The sequence below is a fragment of the Urocitellus parryii genome, chromosome 1 (assembly GCF_045843805.1).
Source record: "Urocitellus parryii isolate mUroPar1 chromosome 1, mUroPar1.hap1, whole genome shotgun sequence".
NCBI classification, from domain to species: domain Eukaryota; kingdom Metazoa; phylum Chordata; class Mammalia; order Rodentia; family Sciuridae; genus Urocitellus; species Urocitellus parryii.
Genome location: NC_135531.1, coordinates 21893900 through 21910324, shown reverse-complemented (window position 1 = coordinate 21910324; position 16425 = coordinate 21893900). Strand labels below are relative to the sequence as shown.

The following is a 16425-nucleotide window of genomic DNA, read 5'->3' as shown; positions in this document are numbered from 1 at the left end:
TGTCAGGGTGAATTTCACTTTTTGTTGGAATGGCTGTTTTTCGTCTTAAGCAGATGATTTACAGTAGATCCCAGGAAGTATCATACCATTTATTTATTCTAGAAAGCTTTCTCCTTGTGTAAAGGATGCAGCACTAACCAGAAGTGTGGAGCTTTGGTGAATAAAACTTTGTAAGTCCTAGCTGGTTAGCATGGCTAGAATGCATGGAAAGACCGGGCCAAATTAGATGAGTAGGTGGGGAGCTTTGAAATCCTCGGAATTATTGGAGGACTCCATCAGGGTTCAAAGTCCAGGTCCTAGCGAGCTAAAGGAGAGAGGCTGTAGGGGTCTGGGGCCTTGAGCCCTTAGCCGGTTCCCACTGCTCATGTGGCCAGTCAGTTCAGGCTGTAGATGTCTCCCTTTCAACTCCTAAGCGAAGAACTACTTAACGCTGGTAGTTAGTTCTTTCTTGCCACCTGATGAGTGTCAGAGACAGACTCCAACCAATTGCTTCAGTCCTGAGAAAATGAACACATTTTAGTTTACTTTCTGTTCAATAATTTTCGGAAATGTAACCGACCCGATTCTGGTTAGAAGGGGGCTTGGATCAGTTACTTTCAACATCCTCCACGATCAAAAACGACTTTAGAAGTGGATCAGAAATGAGCACTCTTTGGGATCTCATCCCATCCAGGGGTCGGAGCCCGGGTGGCTCTACGAACTTCAGGTTAAGATGATGACACGGATCCACGGAGAAGGGTCCCACGATCCGCACAGACTAAAGGCAGGCCAGGGACGCCTAGGGCGCGCGGGGAGACTCGCCGGCGGGAGCACCCCCGTAGGTCCCGACCGGAGCTCCGGGCCGGGTCACCTGACTCACGGAATTTGGGGCCGCGCTGGGCTGAAGGGGAGGGGAATGGCTAGCACCTCCCTTCCCGCTCCCCCTGGATCCAGGTCGGCGGGGGCCGGCGCCCGGCGGCCACGTGGTAGTGCTGCCGCTGCCCCCGCCCCGCCGGCCCAGCCAGGGAGCCGCGGCGCCCACTGACCCCCGCAGCGGGAAGGAGGAGGGACGGAGGCGCAGGAAGCCGACAGGAAGCGAGCGCGGCGGCCGCGTTTTCCTGGGGAAGCCGCGGGCGGGGTGGCGCAGCCAGCAGGGCCCGGGAGCCGCCGCCTCGATGGGGTGAGTGCGCGTCGCCGAGAGTTGCGAGGCTCCCGGCGCGGGGTCCCGGCCCGCGGGGTCCCCTCCTTTGTGTCTGGAGCTGGGGCCAGGGAGGCGGCGAGGCGCGGCGGACGGCCCGGGGCTTAGCGGCTTAGCGGGCGGCAGCCAGGGTCCCGCCAGCAGCGCCCGGTCCGCGCCCGCCGCCGACTGTCCGCGGAGGACAGATGGGACCCGGGGAAGAGGAGGGTGGCGGGGATCTGGGGAGAGAGAGAGAGGGAGGACCGGCCAAGTTAGGAAAAGGGGGTCCTCCTCCTCCCGCCCCGCTCCGCCCCGCGACTCGCCGGCGGGCTGGGGCAGGGCCGAGCTCGGGTTCTGCGGAGGGAGCCGGTGGGAATGAATGACCAGACCCGGGCGCGCCCTGGCTCAGCACCCTGCCCACCTGCGTCGCCCTTCCCGGCGTCCCGCTCCCCCAGGTCCCTGCTTCGGGGCTCGACCCGCCTCCCTGCCGAACTTGGAGGAGCTGGGCAGGAGGTGTGAGCTGGGGACTCCGCGGCTCCGCGAGACCCAGGGACCGCTATTGTTCTTTTTCTGACGCCCGAGAGCCGCTCAGCTGGCCGAAGGGCGCAGAAGAGACCACTTCGAGCCTGCCACAGCCCCCTGCCCACGGCCCCCTTGTCCCTATACTCGCCGCGGATCCGAGGAGGCGGGGAGGAGGGATGCTGGAGTGAGGCAGACTCGCGGTAGCTGGGACTTTGGGAAAGAGGAGGATGTGGAGCCGCCAGAGGGGCTCCCGCCATCTCCCGCGACCCCGACCCGGGAGGGCGGCATCTTTGACTCATCTTCCTTTCGCTGCCGGCTGGGGCAGCTTGTGTCCACGGTTTAGATTTTGCAGTTTGCAGCGTTCGTTTCTTAACCCCCTTTGGGCTTCATATCCCCTTCTGGAGAAAGGGGGCCTCAAAACCTGAAGAGGCAACAGACGGGAGATGAAGATAAATGGAGCCCAGTGCGACGAGAAGGCCTGGGCAGGGGCTGTGTGTTCAGGCTTCCCTTTCTTTTCCAAGGAGCTCAGCTCGGCGCAACTTTGTTTGCAGTGCTGATGGGGGCAAATCTGCGGATTCCAGGCCGCTCAGCTCGGACCTGCGGCTTCCCTTCGCAGTAGACTCACAGGTGATTTGCCTGGGATTCCCTTCCCAGAGAGTAGAGTACCGAGCTGCCTGGGATGGGGAGGAAAAAAATAGCTTGCTCTCTGGGGAATGTGACCTTAAGGCCTAAAAGACCAGGCAAAGAGAGGAGCTGGTTTTGTCTTTCAGTAGGACTTAGCAGAAGCTCTTTAGCGCCAAGTCTCACACCTCCCTGGTTTGACTGAGTTGGAGAAAAAAGACTGAATCACAGGGAGGCTGGATTTTGATAGCTCTATCTGCGGCTTGCTCAGCCCTGTTCACTCGCGTGGCTGTGAGTTTTATTACTGATGAATATAATTCGATAATATTTTTAAAATGATAACTAACAGGTAAGATGTTTTCTTCCTTGGTATTATAAGACAATTGGTTTTATCGGAAGAAATGTATCCAGTTGTTAATGTTTTAACCAGTGTTTGCTTAAGAGATGTAAGAGAGCATGGGCTGTCACACGACTTTAATCTGTATTCACTGAAATGCTTCATTAATGAATTTATTGTAGCATTTTCCATTTTAAGTACATTCCTTAAATTTGTTTTATAGCCCTTCCTACCCCAAGCTGGGGATCAAATCCAGGGCCTTGGACATTCTAGCACTCTACTACAGAGCTACAACACATATTCCTTTTATGACTTTTTGAGAGTAGTGATGGTGGTTAAAACCAGTTGAATTTTTTTTACTCTTATCTATGAAATTGAGTAAGAAGAATGGATGCAGAGCCTTTGGAAATTCAATGGAAGAATGAATATGATATGATATATATGATATGTCCCCGCCCACTGGTACTGTACTCTGACAATGAAATTCTGTTTCCAGACTGCTGTTTCTAAATGCATCTTAGAGATAGGTACACCTACCATTCCTCTTTGCTATTTTTTGTTGCTAGGTATCAACACAGTTCCTGAGGCATGCTAAGCACATACTCTGAGCTATACCCCAAGCTTCCTGCACACCAGCCCCCATGTTTGTTTGTTTGCACAGGGGATAGAACCCAGGGGCACTTAACCACTGAGCAATGTCTTTAGCTCTTTTTTATATTTTATTTTGAGACAGGGTCTTGCTAAGTTGCTTAGGGTCTCGCTAAGTTGCTGAAGCTGGCTTTGAACTTTTGATCCTCCTTCCTCAGCCTCAGGAGCCTCTGGGATTAAAGGCATGCGCCACCGCCAGCAGCTCCCATTCTTTAAAAGTGAAGAAACTGAGATTTGGAGTTAAGGGCAATTCCCTTGGAGTGTGGTACATAACTTTTTGTTTTTTCCTTTCTTCTGAAATAAAAAGAAATCTGAAATATTTCAAACATACATCAAAAAAGAATACAGCAAGGCATTCATGTTTTACTGCCTAGGTTTAAGAGTTGCTTAATATGCCCCCTCCCTCAATAAAATAAACTGCAACTCAGTTTTTTTTTTTTTTTTTACCCATCCCTCCTCCTCTTCCTCCAGTTCCAAGGAACCACTAATACAGAGTTACTACACACAGTTCTCAAACACGCTTGGTACTTCTGTGTATTATATATCCCCCAGAATATATGTGTTTGTGTTTAGCATTTTACATAAATGGCATGATTCCATATACATACAGCATTGCATTTTTAAACTTCTCATTATGTTTTTTTTGAGGTACATGTAGATCTTTATTCGTGTTAGCTGCTATAGAGAATTCTAGTGTACAAATAAATTATAGTCTACTCATTCCCTTGCCAAGAGAAAATTAGGAGTTTCCAATTTTTCACTGTTACAAGCACCTTTTTCTGCTGAGGGGAAATCTGTTACAATAACAAACAGTGGTACAATACACATCCTGAAACAGGTCCCTTTGTGCACAGATTTTCTCTGTTTCATGCCTATATAGTTAGTTGCTGAATAATAAGGTCTAGGCCCAGCTGCATTTATTATTTAATTCCCCAACAAATATTTAGAGTTATTTACAGTCTCTTGGCTATCTGTTGAATGAAAAAAGTGAAATTGATCAATTTTAAACTCAAAGAACTTAGCTTACATTGGTTAGCTATATTATTTTATTTTTCAAAAATATGTTTTAAATAAGAAGAGTGCCTCTTCATTAAAAGGTCAAAACATAAGGCAAAAACCATTGTGCTGAGTTTGGCATCCTTTGTTCTAAAGCCTTTCTCAGCTAGTTGTTGGTTGTGTCTTCTTGGATTACTCACTCAATCTCCTCTTCCTCATTTCTTCCTTGGTGAGAGTAAGGGGTTGAGGAAGCAGTTCCAAAGGCACATTCCTGCCCTAAGAGTTTATGAAAATGTGGCTGTGTTAGGGATATATTTTGCCCCAATGGTAACCCCTTAAACTGGAAGGAGTTTAAGGCACACATTATTATATCTTCAAACAGCCAGGCATATTCCATCCTCTGAGCCTTTACATTTGCTGTTCCCTCTGCCTAGAGAGCTCTTCCTCTAGTACCTACGTGTCTGTGCCCTCCCCCGCTGAGGTGTTTAATCAGACATCTCTTTTCCTGCTGGATTTTTTTGATATCTCTTCCTTCTGGGTTTTCCTCTATGATACTTATCCACGTTGCCAAATAATTTATGTTAGCATTGCTGGTCTTTTCCATATTATAAAAGTCCATGATAGCAGAGACTTTATCTCTCTTATTCACTGATATATCCCTAGTGGCTAGAACAGTGTCAGCACATAGTAGGTACTCAATTATTTGATGAATAAAGGAATATAATACTCTTTGTTGTGATTTTCAACTTGAAATTTCTCTTTTAGTATATATCAGAATTACCTAATGATATTGGTTGTTTCATGGCTGTAACTGAGATCCCCAAATGTCATATTTATAGGTTCTAACAGGGTAAAAACCATGTTTTTAAGAAACTACTCTGTTTAAATCCATGAATAAATCCCATGGATTTTTTTTTAATCCAACATTTTCTCTAAACCTGAATTCAAAGAAAGACATGATAACATGGTGCTTGGTAGCATGCTCACCTTCCTTTTTCCCGATAACCTAGTTTTCCAGTGTAGTTTATATGGAGGGTGTATAATGGTGGGATGCTGACCCCCCCGTTCCACAGAAAACATCTGTCCAAACAGGCCAGCAACCATCTCCAAAAATAGCAGCCACACTGGATTTCTATGAATGAATATTTCTCTGAATCATCATAGGGTATATTCATCATTATCCTGACTTTGTGTCTTCATTAATTTTTAAAAATGTTTGTTTTTTTAGTTGCAAGTGAACACAATAACCTTTATTTTATTTTTATGTGGTACTGAGGATCGAACCCAGTGCCTCATGCATGCTAAGCGAGTGCTCTACCACTGAACCACAACCCCAGCCTGTGTCTTCATTTCTAATGGTATCTTGGGAGTAAAGACAGGGTAATGACCTTAATTAGAAGATCTAGGAACAACCCATGTGTTGTAAGTACCTAGAAATATTCTTAAGAACTGTCACATTGTAAATTCCTTAATTCATGGCACAGAAAGCATTCACTGTCACAGTGTTGTGCATTGTTTTGTAAAAGCCAACTGAATTTTCTTTACTTTGCATGATGAGTATAAGACTTGACAAAACAAAGCTAAATATACCAAAGCCTCTTGGGTATGTTTTAAGTGGGTGATAAGGAAATGAGACTAGATTTTCTTCCGATTAGCTACATAGGTATACCTATTGATGTTTCTTGCGGTTAGCTATACAGATATACCTACTGAGTAATAAGGTCTAGGTCCAGCTGCATTTATTATTTAATTCCCCAACAAATATCTAGGGTAATTTAGGGTCTCTTGGCTATCTGTTGAATGAAAAAGTGAAATTGATCAATTTTAAATTCAAAGAACTTAGATTACTTTGGTCAGCTATATTATTTTTCAAAAATATGTTTTAAATAAGAAGAGTGCCTCTTCATTAAAATTCACTAGAGTATATCTATTTTATCCTCTGAAATACAATGACAGTGAAAGAAATCAGAATATTATGGATCAAGATAGGCTTCCTTGATTCTAAAGCTGAAAACTATATGTATAGGATTATATGATTTATTAGTAAAGTGCAGCATAATCAAAAGGATTCCTTGTCTTGGTTTATAGTTACCCTTGCATTGGAAAGTATAGGTATCTCCTGTTTCCTAAGTCCAGCCATCTACAATGAACAAAATCTAATCTAGTCTTGAACATCATATTCACTGATGGATGCCAGTAAATTCAGCATTTTAAAAAAGTAATTTTGCAGACTTAGCCATGTATTTACAAACAGAGCATTCTTCTACTTAATTGAAGGAAGTGTACCTCATTCTTTAACTCTATATTCTATGTGTCCAGTAGAGTATCAGTCATAGTTATTAGCTTACTGAAGTAGATACACGTAAGTGTTCCAGAGGTCACTAACCCCGAGATGGTGGCTCTCAGACGTAGAGTCATCTGGTCTTGAGGACATAAACAACAATCAGAAGGTAGAGGAGTACAGAGAGCCAGCAGCAAAATGCAAGTTGAAGCTCAGAAGAAGTGAAAGGAACACCTCCCCTCCATGTCCCCTAGTTGGGGGAAGTTTGTACATTGTTTTGTCTGTTTCACTAGCTGTTTATCGTTATTTGTTTTTAAATATCACCTCATCTGCTCCTCTAATCTTATCTGTGATCTTGTCTAGTCCTTTCTGGACATTCACTAAAAATGACATTCACTGGAAATTATAAAGGACTCTTCCTTGATTCTAAATAGGTAGATCCCAAATGTAAGAAAAGTTGGTTTTAGTCCAAGAAACTCACTGTTCAGAAGAAGAAATGCAAGGACTCCTTTTCTTTTCATATATTTTTCTTAATTTATACTTTGTGAACACTAATGTTTATTACCAAGTAACCCAAAATAAGCTATTCATTATGTACTATATCATTTTCCCTCATAATCATGTATTATATTGCAATAATATATTTGTTTATTGGCTTTTTAAACCTCAGCCTAATTTTCTTATCCCCATTGGGTATTGCTATTGATAAAAGAAGTCTTTTTGTTTTTTTCTTCATGATTTCTAGAATGTTCTAGAATATCTAGAATGCTTTTTCTTTCTTTGTAAAGAGCTAAATAACTCTAAAATTAAAAGCAGCAACAGCTTGCTTCTACCTCTTTTCACTTTCACTGTCCCTGACCAGTTGCTTTGCTGGCTAAAGCGGTAGACCAGCCAGAAAGCCGCGGCAGAGTTCACCAGTGGGGATACGTGGCCCAATAACTCTTTATTTTTCATGGGGGTAGGGGAGACAAGTAAAGTATTTCTCTTCAAGGGGAATATATTTTGCAAATGAAGCACAATCATGTAGCAATGAATCTGAAATATTTTTAAGTCATAGGTGGACAGTTTTTGCAATTCAGATGCAGTTTCTGGGCTGTTTTCCCCTGGGAGAAATTTGCTTATTTCAGATGATGCTATATGTTCATAATTTTTATCAGTTTCAAAAAGTTCTTGGAACTCTCTGCCTTAAGGCCATTTCTGGCCCTCTTTGGGATATTTAGATAAAGAACCTGAGATCTATTGAATGTACCTGAAAACTTTGTGTGTTTCTCCTGTTTCCTTTAGTAGCCACCTCTGAAGGGTAAAGAATTATAATTTAGAGGGATCTGTTTTCTGTCATGTGCTACTGTCTCCCAGGACAGCTGGATGACCTGACATATTTGAGTAAAAAGCAGTAATTTTCAGTTTTAGTCCCTCAATTGGAAAACAAGTCACTGGTTGTTATACCAACCAGTCTATAATGTTGAGCATTTTTAGTAGCTATTTCTACTGGGTGCAATAAAATACTATTAGAAGTAATAAAGCATGGCTCTGTGGTATGACTGTTTCACAGAGATGTGGAGAATTCAAAGGATGGGCCTTGAGCTTCTTGCCCTTGCCCAAGACTAACATATCTCTTGGTCTGGAGTTGGGCCTTTCCCCAGATAGCAGCAGTAGCTTCCTAGCTTTATTGTAGGAAGGAATGGAAATACCCTAGGCTGCACCTGACAGCTCTCCTTGGCTCACAGGTTAGGCCTTTCAGTGTTCAGCCCAGTGAGGAAATATCCCAACTCACTCCCTATTTCTCCTTTCTCATCTTGGCCTCCCAACTGATGAGGGCCAGTGGAGCCCAGGAAAAGATAGGCCACATTCCCTAGTTGGAGAGCTGAACCTCAGTAGAATATCTGTTCTTGCAGAGCAAAACATCCTTTTGTGAAGTAGCAGATGCTGGAAGAAGGCACTGCTGATGTCAGACACTTCCAGAACTTCTGTTCATGTACAGGTGACAAGCTTAACCCATTGAAGTAAAAAAAAAAAATAAATAATGACACCCCAAAAGATGCTGCCTGGCATACAACAGAGGTTGCCCAACGGAAGCTCTTTCAACAAGTCGGTTTAATTGACTTGAACACCTTCTCTGTGGCAGGCACTTTGCTAGTCAGGGCTAGTCTTACTCACTGTTAGATTTCCCACGAGTGGTACATGTTGATGGGCTAATCGAATGTTTGGAGATCCCTGGATGAACGGCAAACCTGCCCTCTTGGGCTTAGATTTTTAAACAGGGTAAAACATGTTCACAATCTGCTAACAGTACAAGGTAGACTGTATTGGTGGTTGGAATGGGGTGGTGAGGATATAAACAACAGAGGATGCCCAGAGAAGTGAAAAATGACCCCTTGGAAAGAGAAGGAAAGAGGCAGGGCTAGACATGACCTGGGTTCTGGTTGCTTACAACACTGGGCTCCTCAACACTGTACTTTTACGTGTCCCTGTGACCTTGGGAATCCTAACATAGCCAATTGTAATTGTTACAGATGAAGAAGACTTGTTTAGACTTGGACAGTTCACTTTGAAGAATAGGGTGGAAATTGGGAGCCTCGGATGAGGCCAGTGGCATACAGCAGCAGCATGAAGGTGGGGGAATTTGTGGAATCCCCCACCCTCAGCATCTGCTGAGTGACAACCTCACAGACAAATCTATTGTCAAGCTTTGTCAGTGAGTTAGCAGATTCTGCATGGAGCTGCTTAATTTGACAAGTACGTTCAAGTAATTTGAACATCTCCCGTGAAAGTCAACATGTTAGTGATCGAGCATTTTTCAGAAATGAGGAGTACTGACTTGTGGTGCTGAGAGAAGCCACCTCCTCCCAGCCACTTGGAGGATGCGGCCGTGTGGGAGCCAAAAGGATCATGGGCTGCATTTTCTTTCTTCCCCATGAAAGGCAGCCACCAGGAAAAGATGAGATAGGAGCCAGTCACAAACAGATGCCAGAATCCTTCATGAACTGTGTGAGGAGGACCCCTTCTCTCTCCAAGCCCCTCTTTCCAGACTGAGTCCACATGCATCATGGGTAGAAGTTGTTTCCGATGCTCTTCTGATGCTCTTCGTTTAAAGTAAAAAATGGGTCTGCATTTTAAAGTAAAAAATCCTTAGCTTTTATTTGGGGCTAATAACACTTTTCTCTTGAGGAAGAAAAGTCATATTTCTTCTCTGTGAGTTCTTTGTAATTGGAAAAAGAATATTGAAAATACAGGCCTAGAAAGGATAACCGATATCCATTTGCCTACCATCCAGATTTCTTGGAGCCAGACTGCCTGCCTGCCTGCCTGCCTGCCTGCCTGCCTGCCTTCTCCTCTTCCTCCCTTCTCTCATTCTTAAGGGAAACTTCACTGTGACATTTATCTATATTCACTGGGGATATAGCTCAGTTGGTAGAGTTCCTGCCTCCCATGCACAAGGCCCTGGGTTCAATTCCCAGCACCATGAAAAAAAAAAAATGCTTGTTCTACATTTGTCTATATGCGTATGTCCACTTGGCACTCTTGATGAATTCCCAGGTAATTAGATTCTTTCTCTACTGTACAACGTTATTACAATGTTGGGAGTGCCTTTATTTACTTTTTCTATTGCTTTTCTTCTAGTCTCTAAAAGCCAGAGAGGCAGGCGTAGTGCAGTGCTTCCTCCAGCGATGTCCATCCCAAGCCCATCTTTTTGCTGATGGACTGGCAGCTGTGCTACCATTTGTGCCTTGTTTGGCAAGAAGCTTGCTTTCCTTCTCTCCTTTAAAAGCACTCCTGATTACTTTAAGTGCATACCCCCTGGAACAAAGGGTGTTTGATTCCCATGGCAGTAAAAGTGGGTGTTTATATGCACCCTGGCAAGAGAATCAGAAAGAGCAGCTCACCCTACCCTGTTGCTATCTGCTTCAGGCCTAGGTGGCTGTGGGTGCTTTTGTGTGGCTTCCAGAGCAAGTATCACCTTTACTCCCCTGCCCCATTCCTGTCTTCTTGGGTGGCTTTTAAAGGACTTTACTTTAATATTGGTGCTTTTCATTATCCTGAATAATTGCAGTGTTTCATTTTTTTTAATAGCTCAGAGAGAGAGAGAGAGAGAGAGAGAGAGAGAGAGAGAGAGAGAGAGAGATGTTTGCATAATTTCTTAAGGAACAAAAATGTCTTAATATAGGGAAGTAAGTATCAGACACTCTGCTTTTTCCAAATTGCTGCTAAAACATGAAAACCCTCACTCCAACCTGTGCTTTGTGAGCTCAGTTGAATATAAAAGTAGTCACTTCATTTGTCTATAATTAGTTATCTTTGTATTTTCTCTGATACAATCTTGGTGTCATTAGGAAAACCATGGAAAAGAATTTGACTGGTTAAGTTTAATAAAATTATTTGTTAAGCATATGCTCCACATATGAGAAGAACAAAGAAGTAAAGAAGCTATGCTCCCTCAGATGAGGCAGGGGATGGTAGTGAAGGCCAACGCTGGCAGGGGACCTTTTGCAAATTGGTCCCTTCAGACTCTATGTGCTAGAAGCAATTCTGAGGATGCTTCTAACTTTAAAGGCAACTGAGTTTTTCCTTTGTTTATTAATACTAAAATGTTGATCTGTCGATCAAACTTTTCTTTATTATTAATTGTCTAATACATACCCCAGTGTTATTTTGGGCTCAAAAATTAAGCCTCAATTAAATCTAGATGCCTTCCATTTGTAAGCAAGAAACTTTCTATGCTGTAATTTATTAATATGGAACCTGGGAATAATAATAATAATAATAATAATAACAATAACAACAGTATTTCCAAAGTGATTATATTAGAGGAGATATTACTTGTTTCTAACAAAATTAAAAAATAAAATTATGCAAGATAAAATAAAATAAATTTCAAAGCATTCTAAATAAATGACACCTATTTGTGGCTTTTATTGTCACTGATAATGCTATCTATTTCTCTTTCAACCTGCTTTTAAAGAATTGTAGCTTTGTTGGCCAAAATGATTATAATCTGTATCAATAAAAGGAGGTGGCCTCATGTATTATTGTTAACACATTGTAGTTAGCAACCGTGTTTCTCTGTTTTAGTCTTCCTGTTAGTCCTTCTATTATTATGTCACTTTGTAATGTGGATATTGTAAAGATGCAGTTCCTTTGGTAATGACCAGTCTTGTTCCAAATTGCATTAACAAGTTCCTCACAGAACTAGTCTTGCTTCAATCATAATCTAAATACAACAGTAAAATCTCAGCTAAATTGAAGATGGTAGTACTTAGTGTGAAGTTAAATACCCTTTTGCCTCCTTTGGAAAACTGTTCAACAGTTATAGAGAAAAATATAAACCTGTTTTCTGAATAGTATATAATTAGGTAACAGTTGAGTTCATGTAGATTGGGTCTCTATCCTGAGTGCAGTAAAACTTTTGGTTATTTTTTCTTTCTTTTGCATGAGACTGTGTACCTTTTAAGCTACAACTTTCAATCACTGATGGTTTCATCACTAACTTGCAATATTTACTGAACCTGATCTTATGGTAATAAATGAATCTTATGATCTTATGGTAATAAATGAATTGAAGCTGGTAGCATAAACATTTTCTGCTTAGATTATGCTAAGTGAAGCTAGCCAATCCTTAAAAAACAAATGCCAAATGACTTCATTGATATAAGGGGAGTAACTAAGGACAGGGTAGGGACGAAGAGCTAGAGAAGAAGATTAACATTAAACAGGGATGAGAGGTGGGAGGGAAAGGGAGAGAGAAGGGAAATTGCATGAAAATGGAAGTTGATCCTCAGGGTTATACAAAATTACATATAAGAGGAAAGGAGAGGTAAGAGAAGAATAATACAAGTGGAAGAAATGATTTACAGTAGAGGGGGTAGAGAGAGAAGAGGGGAGGGGAGGGGAGGGGAGGGGGGATAGTAGAGAATAGGACAGAAAGCAGAATACATCAGACACTAGAATGGCAATATGTAAATCAATGGAAGTGTAATTGATGTGATACAGCAATCTGTATACAGGGTAAAAATGGGAGTTCATAACCCACTTGAATCAAACTGTGAAATATGATATATTAAGAACTGTGTAATGTTTTGAACCACCAACAATAGAAAAAACATAAACATTTTCTGCTTAATTTTTATCCTGTCTTGTTAGTAAGATACTGCTGCTATCTTTGTAGGGAAAATCTAAATTATCACTATTAGAGATGCAAATCACTAATAGAGGCTACATTGGTAATTTAAAATATTTTGGTAGCCACAGTAAGAAAAAAAGATGAACTTAATTTATTACTTCATTTTATGTATCATAGCCAAAATATTATCACTTCCAACACATAATCAATACCAAACTTATTAGAGACATAGCTGGAATTTTTTTTCCTAGTAAATCTTTGAAATCCATTGTGTATTTTCGTTTTGTGCTGGTCACACTTTAATGCTCAGTAGCTAGCTAGAGGTGCAGCTTAGTGGTAGAATGCTTGGCTGGCATGTATGAGACCATGGGTTCCATCCCCAGTGCCAGCAAAAAAAGATTCCAAATGCTCAGTGGCCACAAATGGCTAATGGCTGTAGTATTGGACAGCACTGGTCTGAGTAATATGACTTCATTTAATTCCTGTAACTACAGAACTATCTGGTATCTAGAATGCCCTCCACAAATGGGTGTTCAATTAAGTTTCTCTATGCCTTTATCTGATGAACTGGTGTTTTGCTCTTGGCTTCAATCCTTTTTTTGTACAGAAACACAATAACTTCATCAAAAACTGATGGTACATGGTATAATAGGCATTTGAGCTTTTGGTGTAGAAATCTGAATCTTTGCCTTTGTGCCAGTGCATTAAGCCACATGGACTTTTTTTCACAGCAAGACTGATTTTGTAGGCAAAAGATTGCATGCAATCCACATTTCTACATCAGTTGTGTAGGTGCTTGGCTCATAGTTGATATTCAATGCATATGACATGAGTAAAGTAGTATAGGATTCTTATTGCAAGTTTTTGAATATCCATGAGGTCTTTCTATGTAAAACCTCGTAGCATCAAGTACAAGGTATGTAGGCTTGCAGATGTGTGGGGAACTGGAGCATACTAAATCTTTGTTACACTGATGGAAGCATTATCCATCCTTTATATTAATGCTGTTTGATTTTCATGCCTAAACACAGAACAGAACATGGTTGGAAATGGAATGAGAGAAGGTCTAGTGTTTCAAATGCAGTGAAGAGAAGTGTATCTTCACCAGGCAGGTGTTCTAGGCCCCCCATGTCACAGGCATGGAATAAATACCTGGTGGTTCTAATGGAAAAAGATCTGAAAGGCTTTTCCATTTGCACTGCCAGGGTAGTCATGTGGCAGATCCAGGCTGGCCTAGCCCCTGAGCAGTGATGCCTTGGTGTTTGAGACACTGTGTTAGGCTTCTCTTCTAGGTTTCTTGTTCAGAATAAATTAGGGTGACTGACTATATTTGCATATCATATCTTTACGCTATTCAAGGATAACTGCTCAGAGGAATATCATTGGACCTTGAACACTACATCCCCCCAGCCTCTCCAGACTTCCAGGGAAGCCAACTCAGTGTTTCTCTCTCCTTGTTCCTTCCTATTTTAAAGGTTTCCTCTGTTTGGCTTCAGAAACAGAAACAGCTTCCTTATTTTTCTCCTTCAAACCCCCTCATCTCTATAGAGCCAAGTCCCTTGGAAGCAGAGGGGCTGGGGTCCACCCCATCTCCAAATCCCAACACTAGTTCCAATTGGTCCCAGCTGTGACAGTGACTTTTTATTTTGTAAAAATTTTTTAAATAGTCTAACCTATTCATTTCCAGTTGACTGTGATTATTTTCACTGTTGGCCTGGTCTCTGTAGAAGAGCCAGAGAGAACTTACTCTCAGAATGGAATAGGCCAGAAGACCCATGCATGGGCTGCTGGCAAGGTCTTCTGTGGAGACTGTACCTCAGTCATAGTGGAGAATGAACAGAACACTTTGAAGGTGGAATTCAGGTGCAAGGACACAGAGCAGATCAAAAGAGGTTAGGGAGCAGCTAGTGACTAAACAAGTGAATGTCCTCCCTAACACAGGTTCCAAGGGGACATTGCAGGACAGCTCATTGTGTTAATTTCGTTTAGTTTCCAGAGAGTATATATTTCACTTCTGTAGGTTCATGAAGTAAATTTAGCTACTGACTTCAGAGATGGGCTGAACAGACTGCACACACACTACAACTGGAAGCTCTTTTTCACTGTCTGAGATGATAGACTAAGCATGACTGAGTGGGTGAGAAGGCACCAAAGCATCCGTCAGTATTCTTACATTGCCAGTGACAGAACTAGCAGGGCCTCCAGGATCACTGGAAGCAGCCCCCTCCCCTGCTCTTCCCTTCGTGTCTTAAGCCGGCTTTCTGCACAGCCTAGAACTGGGTCCTGGAAGCTGCCAGGCTCACATTTTTCAGCTTCTTCATTAAAGAGGAAAGTTTCCACTCCCCTGACCCCAATGCCAAGAATCCCAAGTCTCTCTGAAAAGTCTTGATGATACTTTCCCATTTCTACGGAGCAGCCACTGCCAGAATGACCTGGGTGGGTGGGGAGAGAAGAGAAAGAAGGCTGAGCTCTGCCAAGCAAACCCAATGTCACAGACGCATGACCACAGCATACAGGGGCAGTGTATGCTAAAGGGAAGGAAGAGGCCTGCCTGTAAGGGAGCATGCACCCCCTTCCTGTTGGGCTTCAGATGAGAAACATCCTTGTTTGAACCCCCAGGGCTCAAAATATGTCCAGATGTGACAGTTGGAACAGTAGAAATCATTTAGGGTTCTCCATGTGCTCCCTTTCTCCTATCCTGGAGACATCTGTACTCACAGAAGCTGTCAACTTATTTATATGTCCCTTATTCTGAAGAGTATTCAAGACACTGGATAACTGGGTAAAGAGATTTAGCACCCCACATGGAACGACTGTGATCATGGTAAATGACATTTTCCACATTCTAGAATATGAAGAGTCCAAGTTGTCCCTATTTTGAAACTGAATCAAAGAGCCAATGAAATATACAGAAAGTCAACTTTTGGCAATAAAATCTTCCTGGAGTAAAATCAGGGTTTAAATATAACCATGAGTAGAGCCTATTTTCTCACTCTAAAGATAGTTTTCATAACCAAACACTTTGCACATGGACCTCCTTTTTACTTTTTGCATTAAATACATACAATGCCTTGAACTTGTGATCCTCCTGCCTCAGCCTCTCAAGTAGCTAGAATTACAGGCGTGTACCACCTCACCAGCTTGCATTTCATCTTTTAAGAAACACCTTCACTTACATCCTGCTACAATTTAAACACCAATTTTAGTGTATCATTTCATGATTTCTAATAAATTGACAGAGTTGTGCAGCCATCCCCACAATCTAGTTTTAAAACATTTCCCTCATCCTAGAGAGATTCCTCATGCCACTTCTTGTTACCATCCATCCCCAGCCCTAGACAACCACTAATCCCTTTTGTCTCTATGAATTTGCCTTTTCTAGACATGTGGTGGAAATGGAATCATATAATATGTGGTCTTTAGTCTGACTGTACTTAACATAATGCTTTTGAGCTTTATCCATGCTCACCATGGATTGGTATTTCATTCCTTTTTATTGCTGGAAAGTATTCCATTATGTGGAAATGCCACAGTTTGTTTACCTAGGATATGTTTCAGTTGTTTCACTCTTTCACAATTTGAATACTGTTTCTATAAACACCCATGTACAAGCCTTCGGTGGATGTGTGTTTTCATTTCTCCTGGCTAGATACATAGGGAATGCGTATAGTAAATTTTGTTTTAACTTTTTGAGAAACTGACAAACTTTCCACAATGGCTATATTGTTTTTGCATTTTCACCAGTA

General features: G+C 42.2%; 2 protein-coding genes across 3 annotated transcripts in view; one reads left to right on the top strand and one right to left on the bottom strand.

Moving 5' to 3' along the window:
• Positions 1-422: 422 nt before the first annotated feature.
• Positions 423-2320, bottom strand: LOC144255457 (uncharacterized). The gene is made up of 2 exons (XM_077800160.1): positions 1578-2320; positions 423-497 (listed from the first exon to the last, which is right to left on the bottom strand). The coding sequence occupies exons 1-2, from the start codon at positions 1975-1977 to the stop codon at positions 466-468; spliced, it is 432 nt and encodes a 143-aa protein (XP_077656286.1). The 5' UTR covers positions 1978-2320; the 3' UTR covers positions 423-465.
• Rai14 (retinoic acid induced 14) overlaps positions 492-16425 on the top strand; it is a 137174-nt gene continuing 121240 nt past the window's right edge. For both annotated transcript variants that reach the window (XM_026390127.2, XM_026390126.2), the window contains exon 1: positions 492-1159. The gene's annotated coding sequence lies outside the window, so the exon portion shown is untranslated. The remainder of the gene's footprint in view (positions 1160-16425) is intronic.